Consider the following 13,719-nt stretch of genomic DNA (forward strand, 5'->3'; position numbering starts at 1 on the left):
TTGATTGTCATGAAGTGATTTAAAATTAAGTAAGAAACATCAGCACAACTGTATTAGTCCATGGTGTACTCACTAATAGATCCTTTGCCTCTGCCTCCCATTTTGTAATCTGGATTGCTTTTTCTTTTTAGTTCTTTTTCCTTTTTAGTTGGAGGCTGCATTGCATAGCTTTGTGTAACTATATGTAGACAGATTGCAGTGCACTGATTTGATTATGGGAATTTAAAGAATCATGTACTGATTAATAGAAGCATCAGAACTTCCAGAACTGTTTGTTCTTTGAGTTTGACTTTTCCAATTACCTCCATAGGGAGAAATGGGCTTGAATATTTGAAAACTTGAATAAAGGCTAAATTGTTGGTGTCGTCCTCAAAATAGTTACCGCGTTGCACTAGTGGTCATTTCAATAAACTTCGATTGTAATGCTGCCATCTTTCCCTTCAATCCCTTCTTCCTTCCTGAGATCCTCTTTCTCTTCTATTGATGTCTCTCTCACTGTGACTTTGATTGAGTTGTTTAGGCTTTGAACAAAATAATCATGGAGGACGGTGAATTTAACATATTATTTAAGGACGGTGAATTTTGATTGGGGAAAATTTTAAATTAGTAGCAGGTACAGAAATCAATATACTAAACGACACTAACACAAAATTAATTAAACTTATCTACTTATCATCAGCTTTTCATATAAACAAAATAAAGAACAACATTGGTTTGTGTCATGGCGCCATTCTCCAACTCCAACTACTTCCTCTGTCTTCTTCTGTACATATCATCCTCTTCTTCATTAGTAATGTCAAAGGCATCTTTTCCTCGCAACACACCATGAAGAAACATTGCTGAAGCCCCTTTCAACACTATTTTTATTTTGTTTTTCAGTTTCATTATCATCTTTGTCTTTGCCTTCCTGGCGCCTCTCTCTCTACTGATTTTTCTTTTCCATATTTCAACTGGTGCCATTGAATTTTCATCTTTCTAATCATTTCTTGTTCTGCAATCCGGTGCTGAGAGAAGATTTCTTGGAACCACTTTCCAATGGCATTGAGCAGCCAAAGGGCCTTCACTTCTGCTACTGCAGTTTGTCCATGGAAATACCAAGTGTTTTTGAGTTTCAGGGGTGAAGATACTCGCAGGGGTTTTACTGACTATTTATACAAACAGTTGGACTGGCGAGGAATTAGAACTTTCAGGGATGATCCAGATCTTGAAAGAGGGACAGATATCAATCCGGAGCTCCTCACCGCGATTGAACAATCAAGGTTTGCAATCATAGTTCTTTCAACAAATTATGCTACTTCAAGTTGGTGTTTGCGTGAACTAACCCATATTGTTCAGTCCATGAAAGAGAAGGAGAGAATTTTCCCAATCTTTTATGATGTGGATCCCTCTGATGTACGACATCAACGGGGGAGTTATGGGGCAGCCCTCGTTAACCATGAAAGGAATTGTGGGGAAGAGAGAGAGGAGGTGCTTGAGTGGAGAAATGCTTTAAAAAAAGTTGCTAATCTCGCTGGGTGGAATTCAAAGGATTATAGGTAAGCATGAAGCAACAACTGACACATAGCTAATAAGCCTTGACTAAAAAATATCGCGTTTCAGAATTTGCCATGCACTTTATTTATGACATATTCAACAACTGACACATATTCATCTGATGATTTTTTCTTCTTCTGTTTCTAGGTATGATACAGAGCTTATCAAAAATATTGTTGATGCAGTGTGGGATAAAGTGCATCCCACATTTTCATTGTTAGATTCCTCAGAGTCAGAGATATTGGTCGGACTTGATATTAAACTAAAGGAAATAGATCTCCATTTAGATACAAACGCAAATGATGTGCGCTTTGTTGGGATATGGGGGATGGGCGGAATGGGTAAGACAACCCTTGCTAGATTAGTTTATGAGACAATTTCTCATAATTTTGAAGGTAGCAGCTTTCTTGCAAATGTCAGAGAGGTTTGTGCAACACATGGTCCAGTTCCTTTACAGAAACAGCTTCTTTCCAATATCTTGAGGGAAAAAAATATACAAGTTTATGATGCTCATAGTGGATTTACTATGATAAAGAGGTGTCTATGTAATAAAAAGGTTCTTCTCGTTCTTGATGATGTAGATCAATCAGACCAACTGGAAATGTTGATAAGAGAAAAAGACTGCTTTGGTTTGGGAAGTAGAATCATCATTACAACTAGAGATGAACGCTTGTTAGTCGAACATGGGATAGAGAAAGTATATAAGGTCAGGGGATTAACCCAAGACGAAGCTCTTTATCTCTTTAGTAGGAAGGCCTTTAGAAAAGATGACCTCGAAGAAGATTATCTAGAACTGTCTAAAAATTTCATAAACTACGCAGGAGGTCTTCCATTAGCTCTTAAAACTTTGGGGTCTTTTTTGTATAAAAGAAGTCGAGATGAATGGAAGAGTGCACTAGATAAACTGAAGCAAGCTCCTGACAGGAAAATTTTTGAAATTTTGAAAATAAGCTATGATGGACTGGAGGAGATGCAGCAGAAAATTTTTCTTGACGTTGTATGTTTCCATAAGTTTTATGACAAGGAAGAAGTGATTGAAATACTAGACAGTTGCGGTTTTGTTGGCACTCGTATTGTGATACATGTTCTTATTGAGAAATCTCTCTTGTCTATTTCAAACACACGTCTGTCCATTCATGATTTGATACAAGAAATGGCATGGGAGATTGTTCGTCAAGAGTCTTTTGACGAGCCAGGTGGTCGCAGTCGCTTGTGGCTTCACAGTGACATCATTCATGTACTCACGAACAATACGGTAAGAAGTTGCACAAAAAATAAAACACCAAGCCTTGGATAACATACTATAATTCCATTAATAACGATAAGAGAGACTTGATTATGACACTTAACTTTTCTTTTATTCCTATTTACTAGGGAACGGAAGCCATTGAAGGCATAGTCCTATGCTTGCGTGAATTTGAAGCAGCACACTGGAATCCCGAAGCATTCACTAAGATGTGTAAACTAAAGTTGCTCAAGATTAATAATTTGAGCCTTTCTTTGGGCCCAAAGTATCTTCCCAATTCCTTAAGGTTTCTGGAGTGGAGTTGGTATCCCTCCAAATGCCTGCCACCAAGTTTTCAACCTAATGAACTTGCTCAACTTAGTCTGCAGCATAGCAAAATTGATCACCTTTGGAATGGAATAAAGGTAGACCTTTGTAGAGCTAGTTCTTTTCAATTTCAATAAATTTTGCAAGGTTCTTGGAAGTTATTATTATTATTATTATTATTTTGGTCTGAGTTCTTGGAAGTTAATTAATCTACCATTTTCATGTTTTGTACAGTACATGGTGAAGTTGAAATCTATTGATCTTAGTTACTCCGGGAACTTGACAAGGACCCCAGATTTCACAGGTACTCAGAATCTTGAGAGGCTGGTTTTTGAAGGTTGTACTAATATTGTCAAGATTCATCCATCCATTGCTTCTCTCAAAAGACTAAGAGTTTTGAATTTTAAATACTGTAAAAGCATTAAGAGTCTCCCAGCTGAAGTTGAACTGGAATCTCTTGAAACATTTGATCTTTCTGGGTGCTCAAAAGTGAAAAAGATTCCAGAATTTGTGGGAGAAATGAAAATTTTTCGAAGCTTTCTTTAAGCTTCACTGCTGTTGAGCAAATGCCTTCATCAATGATACCTTTGATCCCGAGTTTGAAGGAGATTGATATGAGTGGAATTTCTATGAGAGGTGCGTCATCTGCCTTGGTTCCAGTGAAAAATATCGAACTGCCTAGATCATGGCATTCTTTCTTCAGCTTTGGCTTACTTAAAAGATTTCCAAGAAAGAATCCCCACCCTGTGAGTCTGGTGTTAGCTTCCTTAAAAGATTTACGCTTTTTGAAGCATCTAAATCTGAAGGACTGCAATCTTTGTGAAGGGGCAATACCTGAAGATATTGGTTTATTGTCCTCTTTAGAAATATTAAATCTTGATGGAAACCATTTTGTTAGCCTTCCTGCAAGCATCAGTGGGCTTTCTAAGCTTTGGGAGTTCAAATTGAACAATTGCAAATGGCTTCAAAAATTGCCAAGCCTTCCATTAAACAGAGGACTATACTTTTATGTAGACACGGATAATTGTACTTCCTTGAAAATATTCCCATATCCACCACGGATATGCGGCATAACTCATACTTGGATTACTTCTTTAAATTGCTTCAGTTTGGTTGACCATCAAGGTTCCAGTTTCATAATATTTTTAACGCTAAAGAATTTCCTTCAGGTACTTCTCCTTCTCCCTCTCTCCTCTTCCCTCTTTAGTTGTGTAGTACTATTTATATCCTTCCTTTGGTGCAGGAAATTCCTCTTTCCTTGACTTTCGTCAGTGTTGTAATTCCTGGAAGTGAAATTCCTGAGTGGTTCAATAATCAAAATGTGGGAGACTCTGTAATTGAGACACTACCTTATTCTAATAGAAAGTGGGTCGGGTTTGCTTTTTGTGCTCTATTTTCACCTGCTCAAGAAATTTCGGCTACTGCTACAAGACATTTTGCAATCGAATTACGTTGCCTTGATGATTTAAACACCCTTGTGGCCCCGGTTTATGCTAAAAGAATAGACAATGTAGTGTTGTCCGATCACCTTTGGTTGATCCTCCTGTCTAGGCAACGTTTCTATACGGTACCAAGCAGGAGAAGTGAGGTCCGTCGGAGGGAGAACTGCAGCGATCATAAGATTCGGTTTCATTTCAAAGCAATATCTGTTCTAGGAGAGAAGACATGGGTGAAGGTGAAGAAGTGTGGAGTCCGCGCACTGTACGAACAAGACGCGGAAGAGCTCAACCGAACAATGAAACAATATTCCAACAGAAAGAATTCTTTTTATGAGGACGTTACAGATTGTGATTTTGACAAATCAGACAAGGTACAAGGTGCCATCACTAAGCGAACACGTGAACAGTACTGTAATGAGACAGGACCAAGCGGTATTGGTAGCTTTGGCAAAGAATCACTCTGCAAAAGAATGAAAGAAGACTAACTGTCCAGTGCCTCAAAGGAAGAGTTGAAAGGTTGGTATTGCTAAACTCTTCCCATATTATCATTTAATTCATGGTTTCGCTTCAGTTTTTATCCTATTAGGTTGGACGAGAATACTTCTCCTGTTACGTTATATTTAAATTCAATTGAAATGCATATATGCAGGATGCGTTGTATTAGTGTAGTCTTGTAAATCTTGTTTTGTTGTACCAATCACTCTGGAATTAGAACAAGTTTTGACAGTCTTTCTGCTTTTTACAGTCAGATCCAAATTTTGTTGGGGAGGAGAGTTCCGTCATCCGGAAGCCTAACGGGCGCATTTTACCGACTGAAGCATTTAAACATGGTTGGGAGACATCTATTTATGCTTAAATGGTTTGTTGCTTAGGCTAAATTCCACATGTGCTGTATAAATTCAGTAGGTTAATTAGTGAAGCTCTTTTTGAGAGATTGACACTTACTGGGCGTGCACAAGTCAATCAACTCCAAAATGACCTGTGCTGTAATTCCACTACTTCATTTTTCCTTATGCTAAAAGCTTTTATTTGTTTTTTTTTTTCAGGCATCTATTATAACCCTTTCAAATGACTCATCAAATGTTACATTCATCCAAATAGTGACTTAATGAAATTCAAAAATAGTTTCTCAAATTTAATGTTGCTTCCAAACTATTGGTGTCACGAACTTGAGCTTAATATCATTAACCAACCTTATTCAAAGAAATTATGTTTATATTTATATTTTTATCTTTTGATATAAGCATATGAACTTGAGCTTAATATCATTAACCAAACTTGGATTAATACTCTTAAATAAGACAAAATGGTCAATGGGGTCTAGACCAGCGGAAAGGGTCTTGACTTTGTTGACCAATGGTCTCAGTTTTGAACCCTTATACATGGACATTGGTGTGTGTATGAAAATCCTCCACCCCCAATATCGCTTGAATGGAAAAAAGTCTATAAGGATGCTCCTACATATATATAATTTACATATTTGGTTTTCTTTTTTGTCTTCTTAAGACTTATTGTCAACCATTGGGTTTAAATTGGCCAAAATTGTGATCATACTTAGTATATATTTGTACCCTAAAAATAAAAATCCACAAAGACTATCCCCGTGGACGGAAATTTCCCAATTACTATCCCCTTCTTAACAAATGTAGATACCACAATCTTATCAACATTCCGATAAGAACACCTAATAAGTTGCTCTAATCCAGACCTCTGAATGTACCCTTTGAATATGTCATGACCCGACTCCCCTAGCACGATATTGTCCGCTTTGGGCCCCCCTCTTTGGCCCTCAATGTTTTGTTTTTGGGAACTCACGAGCAACTTACCAGTGGGTCACCCATCCTAGGATTGCTCTGGCCCCCAACTCGCTTAACTTCGGAGTTCCTAGAACTCCGAAACCAATGAGCTCCCAAAAGGCCTCGTGCTAGGAAGAGAAGTGCCTACACATTTAAAGCACTTCACCTTTCCCTCCCCGAGCGATGTGGGATTGCTCACCGTTCTTGTTTCCCCAAGACACGGGTATTACAGAATATACCATTATTTGGATTACCCCACCAATTCCACTCACGAAGGGTAGATGTCTTCGACATGCACCTAAGGGTCTCACGTTCCTAGTTAAACCAAACAAAAAAATATTAAGGTTAATTACCATGAACCATACTTATATTCTACCTTCTATTGTCACAGTAAAACGACTTACCTGGTTATTCCAAATTGCAGCTGCTATATGAGTTTTAAAACTCGTAAGTAAAGATGGATCAATGAGACCTACTCGAGATGGCTCAGTAGGCTCGGCATGTACCTCAACATTACTATCCTGAGTAGCAACTACATCTTCAACCTTTGTAGTATCCTCAATGTGATCTTGGGGAGCCGCTCTCTGTCTCCTCGTTGAGGCCGTGGGACGCTGTCTATTTGGTCGGGATGATGAAGCTTCAGTAGTACCTCTATGAGTCCTTTTCATATCTAATAATAAAAAATATTAAGTACACACTCAAGAACGATTCAGATACATAATCACTAAAAACGGAAATAAATTCGGTGGACTATCACTGAAAAGAACACATATTCGTGGAGTACCATGAAAAACCGAAAGAAATTCGTGGGAGTCCCCTGAAAAATAGAAACAGATTCGGTGGACTACCACCAAAACAAGGTATGAGTTTGGTGGTAACCCACCGAAAGTAAAATAAATTTTCATACAACTCAGGTTCAAATTCGGTGGACTACTACTGAACAATGTAACTATTTCGGTGGCAATCCACCGAAACTAGAATCCAGTTTCGTAAAACCAAGTTCGAACTACCCACAATGTTGAAATCAAAATCAAAATCAAAATCAGACTTTGGCTTTTCAAAAGTGAAATCAAACGTAGGCTTAATCAACACTTAGAAACGTAAATATAGAAATCAAATTTGAAATCAAACCTTGAATAAGGATTTGTGAAAACTTGACCTTCAATGGCTTTCGGGTTTGCAGAGATGGAGATGGGTGTGATGGCTCTGTTTCGGAGATGGGTTCGGGTTTGCTGGGTTGTGCAATGGGGTTCAGTGGTTTGCAGAGATGGGGGTTCGGTGGTGAGCAAAGATGGTCTGCGATGGCAAAGGGATGGGTTCTTCGATGGTTTTGCGCTGGAGGCGATGGCAAAGGGATGGGTTCTTCGATGGTTCTGCGATGGAGGTTGTTGTAAATCTGATGAGGTGTGCGATGAGGTGTGTCTGCAAGAGGAGAGAATTTTCGATGGGATGGGGCTGGATATCAGATGGGGTGGGGTTTGATTTCGGATGGGATGTGTCTGAAAGGGAAGGGGGTTTTCAGTGGTTAGTTTGGGAATGGGGTTCATGAGGGCAATTTAGGGAAAAAAAAGGGGTTTAATGAGTAATTTGAAATTTTATTAAAATTTAGTGGGGTGTAAAAAATTATGAAGTGTAAAGAGCAATTTATGGGGTTCATATGGAATTTCCTAAGGTGTAAATGGGATGTAAAAAGGCTTTACATTTAAAAATACACCTCCTCTTACTGTGGATGGAGGTTGTTGTAATACACTACGGTTCGATAAACCTTGAGCAAACACAACAAACGTCATCCTTCACCGTTGGATCTCACAAACAGAATTAAGATTTGTGTTTCTGAGGATGAATTGCAAATCGAATTTATCCGACACTAAAATCACCACGTTTTTTCGATGTCGTAAAAGGAAGAAAGGTTTCGGCGAGGAGAGGCCGTGGCGGCCAACTACGCGTTCGGGCCTCTCAAGATGACGTAATCATCAAGCACAGACTTCTCACTCGAACCACAACCACAAGAGGCGAACCCCATTGAAGAAGCTCCGAAGAAGTTCACATCCACGCTCGTCGAGCTCGACAAGAATGAGGACAACTATGGCGGATCGAGACAAGCCGCCAAAGCTTTCCTCCAAGAACTCAGCACCTTTCGAGATTCCGCTCCTCAAGAGCAAAGCGGTTGTGGATCGAATCTCGAGAAGCACAATTTCGGACGAGTTGAGGAGGAGATAAATCGCGAGATAGTGCAAGCGCAGACCAACATTGAATTCTTTGAAGAAGCGACTTGAGGAGAGTAAAATCGAAAGAAGGAGGAGTGTGAGGCGATCGGAAAATGATCGCTACGCAACCGCCTCGGTCCAAACGCTCAAAATCATATCCGATTTGGAGAAAGAGATTGCCGCTTTGGACGCTGAGAACACGGCAAGTTCAAGGATCGGAGCTCGAAAGAAGCAGTTTGCTCTGCTGTTGCATGTGGTATGCAGCTCTATTCAATTCCCCAATTTTCGATTATGTTGCCTGCGTTTTTGAAGTTAGATTTAATTTTGGTTGTATTTGATGTTTTTGCAGGTGGATGAGTTGCAGAACACCATAGAGGAAGAGCAGAAGAGTTTGATTGAGGAGAAAGCGCACAAACACGGAATGGAGGATGCAAGGGGGGGCTCAGAACCCATGCATCTCTTGGTTTTGCAGTTGTAAGATTGTGTTTTTCTATGCATGATCTCTCTTGATTGTGAAGAGAATGTAAGAGTGGTGCTCTCTGAGTTGCAATATGTCAGCGATATTCTTAATTTTGTTCAACTTGTAGATTTTCTTGCATACTGCTTCACCATGTTCACATGATGGGTAGAACTTTGCCAGAACTTCTTTTTGGATCAATTTCAATGTAGCTAATTGTATAAACCTAATGCTTGTGTACATTGCATTTGAGTGTAATATAACAGTTTGCATCCAGATAAATATTGAGAAGTTGGAAATGCATCCTTTTTTTTTTTTGGGTAGTGTCAAATAAACAGTTGTATTTGTGTTTGCTTTACAAAGAGAAGGGTATAACTATTGATCACCAGAGAGGGTAGTGGGGAGACTAAACGTTTGCTAAACAAGTCTTCCTCCATGGTAGATTTGGTTTCCCTGTTCCTCTACATTGAGTTGAGAGAGTATGTATATGATGTCAAAGAATCTGTTATAACTCTTTCAATGTGTCAGAGTGTGTTAGAGTTACTTAATATGTATAACAAATTTAGTAAAAATAAAATAAAAGTCATTTCACAGTAATCTGCCTATGCTGTCAAAGAATTTGAGCATAGGAGTTAGGTGTAGTAATTGCTCTCCATTTTAGCTTTTACTATTCAAGTAAGACATTAGCAGTTATTTTTGTAATCTAGCTTTATCTGCAGTGATGATTAAAAGATGATTGTTACGAGGCTATAGTATGCTGTTGGTTGTAGAACTGCTCGAGAGGTATGGATGATTGTTATGCTTTAGTGTACGTGCTCGAGTTAAACATACGTACATGTTAGTCTTTAGCTCTGATGAACATGACTAGTATGTCTTATGTGTGTGAGATACAAGTCATGAATGCCCTTTGCTATAAGCATATCACAACCTCTACCAAGACTTGGCAATTTAATCTTCAATAGTGAGTGGTGAATCTCAACCACTAGAGTGTACAACTCTAGATTGATGCACGAGTGTATAAAATGTATTAATATATCAAGAGGATTGCATCATCTAAAAGGTTGTCAAACTATGATTCATACAACTTATAAGAATAATGAGCTCTGCATTCTGAAAGGAGTGTAAACTCATGTTTTATGCTTGATGGGTTTGATTAGTCAATCCGTGCGAGTACTTACTTTCCTTGTGGAGTTTATCCCTCTTGAGTGTTTTGGTCATGAAGCCTAGCTAACCTATTCAACAAGATTATAGTGATTTTGATATCCTAATTTCATCATACCATATCAAAGATTTATTCCTCATATCAGACATATATAAGAGGACCGCCTTGATTAATCCAAACCACTAGCTTACTTAATTTTAAAAAAATCAGTTTGGGAAACTGTTTAATGTAACTTTATGCAATGTTAAATCAAACATCAAAAGAAATAAATATCATCAAAATTTGAAATATGAAAAAAAGTGAAATCATGCGATTTTAAAAGCCCAATTCCAGATTTTTCTAGAGTCTTACAAAGAGATAAGATTGAAACAAACAACCCACGTTTTACTGATCCTAATACCGTGGTAACTGACTAAGGAAAATGTAACACCCCGACCCCAAATTTATCCCATGTTTTAATTTATTTAAGTGGAATTGAGAAATTACCCGTGGGATAGGGGTATTTTAGTCATTTTCTTATCCGGAAGGAATTTGGGAATTCCGGTTGTACCGTTGCGTAGAGCACGGTGAGAGGAGTTCGTAGACACGTAGTGGGCTCGAATCGGAGTTGTAACGAGAGAGATATGATCAGAAGAAGCTCAGTGGCATAATCGTAAATATTTGGAAAATGGATTTTTGGTTAAAAGACGGAACTGCCCCCGTCTGTCTCTCTCTCTCTCGGTCTTCTCCTTCGCGACACCCTCCCCGAGCTGTTCACCGACGGCTTGTTTTGGCCACCGCCGCCTCCACGGTACACCACCGGCCACCCGCCGTCGGGTTCGAACGCCGTCACCCAAGAACCTTTCCCGACCATCCCGACGGCAGCAACCGCCGAATCCGCGGAAAAAGCTCGAATCGCGCGGTTTTGGCGAAACCGCCGGCTCCGTTTGTCGTCATCCGCCACCATTTCCGACGATCCAGGTATGGATCTTGAACCTCTCGAGCTGTTCTTGCTGCCTGTTGGGTTAGATTCGGGAGATTTATGCGTTTTGGAGATCGATTAAGAGAGGGAAGTTTGGCCGGTTTTCGGCCTCCGATTCCGCCACTTCCGGTCAGTTTTTGGGTATGTCCAAGAACAAAAGTGACTCCAAATTAGGGTATTACCTAGGATAGGAGTCTTGGCTCTCGATTTGGAAGTTTTCGGCGATGCGATATCGCTTTAGACACCCACTGCCGTCGGCGTGTGGCGGCGCGTGGGCACTGTAGCTGAGGGGCATTTTTGTCCCATTGCAATCCTCTCGATGTCATGAGCGCGTAGGTGTGCTCGGATCTCATTTTGGATACCGTTAGAGTTCCGAACGGATATCGCATATCGCGTATTTTCCGGGTTCGCTAGGTTTGGACCGTTGGATGGTCCTGAAATTATAATATGTTGATCTAGGTATTACCAGGATCGTGTAGGATTTGATGGATCGTAAAATGGAGTCCCGGATACTCCGAAAATGCCAACCCTAGGGTTAGGGTTTTAGCGACCGTTCGATCGTGCGATCGTGAGCGATCCGACCGTCCGATCTGTTCCAAACTTGCAGGACGTGTGTCCTAGAGCCTGTAGAACCTATAGGAACTGTCGGATCATGATTTGGAGGTCGTGGGCCCCGCGGGCTTGTTTGACCAAGTTGGGTAGTTTGACCCCGGGTTGACCTCTAGACTTTCGTTGTGTAGTTCTATCATCCCAGGAGGGTTAGAATGACCTCAGTGACAGGTCTTGGGCGTTGTCGAGTTAAATGGTTTATATGCGGATTTAGGATTTTATGTTATGATTTAAATTGCGGAAATTATCAGATGCTATGCCAGGGTTGAGGTTTGTATAGGAGTAGAATTTATATTTTATATATTCAATTGTGTGGATGTTTAAAAGTAAATAAAGCGATTGAATGTTAGCTTACAGTGCTATACGCACTACCCCACGTACCCCTCCATATTGTGATCATGTTGAGGGTGGTGAGAATGTAGCCAGCCCGGTGTGAGGTCCGCACGCGTCTTTGGATTAGCGGCGTGTTGCAGACCCCATCGTGGCGGTGCGTCCGGCGTATGAGGAGGTATGATTGTGTGAGGGCTGGTGAGAATGTAGCGGGCCCGGTGTGAGGTCGCCGCAGCGTCTTTGGATTAGCGGCGTGTTGGCGGTTATACGTGGCGGTGCGTCCGGACGTATGAGGAGATGTGATTGTGTGATGGTGGTGAGGATGTAGCTGGCCGGCTGGTGAGAATGTAGCCGAGCCCGGTGTAGGTCGCACGCGCGTCTTTGGATTAGCCGGCGTGTTGGCGGACCCCATACGTGGCGGGTGCGTCCGGCGTATGAGGGAGGTATGATTGTGTGAGGGCTGGTGAGAATGTAGCAGCCCGGTGTGAGGTCGCACGCGCGTCTTTGGATTAGCGGCGTGTTGGCGGACCATACGTGGCGGGTGCGTCCCGGCGTATGAGGAGATGTGATTGTGTGATGGTGGTGAGGATGGCGAGGCCGGGCTGGTGAGAATGTAGCCGAGCCCGGTGGAGTCGCACGCGTCTTTGGATTAGCGGCGTGTTGGCGGACCCCATCGTGGCGGTGCGTCGACGTATGAGGGAGGTATGGTTGTGTGAGGCGGTGAGAATGTGGCCGTGCCCGGTGTGAGGTCGCCACGCGTCTTTGGATTAGCCGGCGTGTTGATGCGGACCCCATCGTGGCGGTGCGTCTCGGCGTATGAGGGAGATGTGATTGTGTGATGGCTGGTGAGAATGTAGCCGAGGCCGAGGCTGGTGAGAATGTAGCCAGCGGTGTGAGGTCGCACGCGCGTCTGTGGATTAGCCCGTGTTGCAGACCCCATCGTGGCGGGTGCATCCCGGACGTATGAGGGGAGATGTGATTGTGTGATGGCTGGTGAGAATGTAGCCGGCCGGTGGTGAGAATGGCAGCCCGGTGTGAGGTCGCACGCGCGTCTTTGGATTAGCAAAGGCAAAGGTGTTGGCAGACCCCATACGTGGCGGGTGCATCCCGGCGTATGAGGAGATGTGATTGTGTGATGGTGGTGAGAATGTAGCGAGCGAGGCGGTGAGAATGTAGCGAGCCCGGTGTGAGGTCACACGCATCTTTGGATTAGCCGGCGAGTGATTGCAGACCCATCACGTGGCGGGTGCGTCCCGCACGTATGAGGGAGAGTATGGTTGTGTGAGGGCTGGTGAGAATGTAGCCGAGGCCAGTGTGAGGTCGCACGCGTCTTTGGATTAGCCGGCGTGTTGGCAGGCCCCATACGAGGCCGGGTGCGTCCCGTCGTATGAAGGGTGATATTGTGATTGTGTTTGATGAGTTGTGATGGATAAATCCTAGAATATATGTATTTGTGTGGTGGTAATGGTTTATTTGATATTAGGAGCCAGGATAGATACGAAAGAGCTACGTGTGGCTTGATCCCTTAGTAGGGTACGTAGGCAGCCTGAAGTTACTAGGTGCAGCCACAGATTAGACCCCACTTAGGTGGTCTTATTGAGATTGGTTCGGACCCTTGTTGTTGGTCCTGAAACTTGGTTGAATTGATATTGGTCTTGAGGACTAAGTGGGTG

At 41.9% G+C, this 13,719-nt stretch overlaps 1 protein-coding gene and 1 pseudogene across 2 annotated transcripts; both read left to right on the plus strand.

Moving 5' to 3' along the window:
- Positions 1-1,030: 1,030 nt before the first annotated feature.
- Positions 1,031-5,567, plus strand: LOC148915944 (TMV resistance protein N-like). Its single transcript, XM_089055574.1, is given in 7 exon segments — positions 1,031-1,535; positions 1,681-2,788; positions 2,908-3,183; positions 3,320-3,602; positions 3,605-4,254; positions 4,329-5,040; positions 5,274-5,567. Coding segments are annotated over 6 exon segments (3,498 nt in total). The 5' UTR covers positions 1,031-1,035; the 3' UTR covers positions 5,010-5,040; positions 5,274-5,567.
- A 1,917-nt stretch (positions 5,568-7,484) lies between these two features.
- LOC103341930 (THO complex subunit 7A pseudogene) lies at positions 7,485-9,005 on the plus strand (annotated as a pseudogene). Its single transcript, XR_016128108.1, has 3 exons — positions 7,485-7,736; positions 8,206-8,783; positions 8,877-9,005. The product of XR_016128108.1 is annotated as a THO complex subunit 7A pseudogene (transcript).
- The last annotated feature ends 4,714 nt before the right edge of the window (positions 9,006-13,719 follow it).

Source organism: Prunus mume, linkage group LG6 (assembly GCF_029339155.1).
Source record: "Prunus mume cultivar Tortuosa linkage group LG6, ASM2933915v1, whole genome shotgun sequence".
In the NCBI taxonomy this organism is placed as follows: domain Eukaryota; kingdom Viridiplantae; phylum Streptophyta; class Magnoliopsida; order Rosales; family Rosaceae; genus Prunus; species Prunus mume.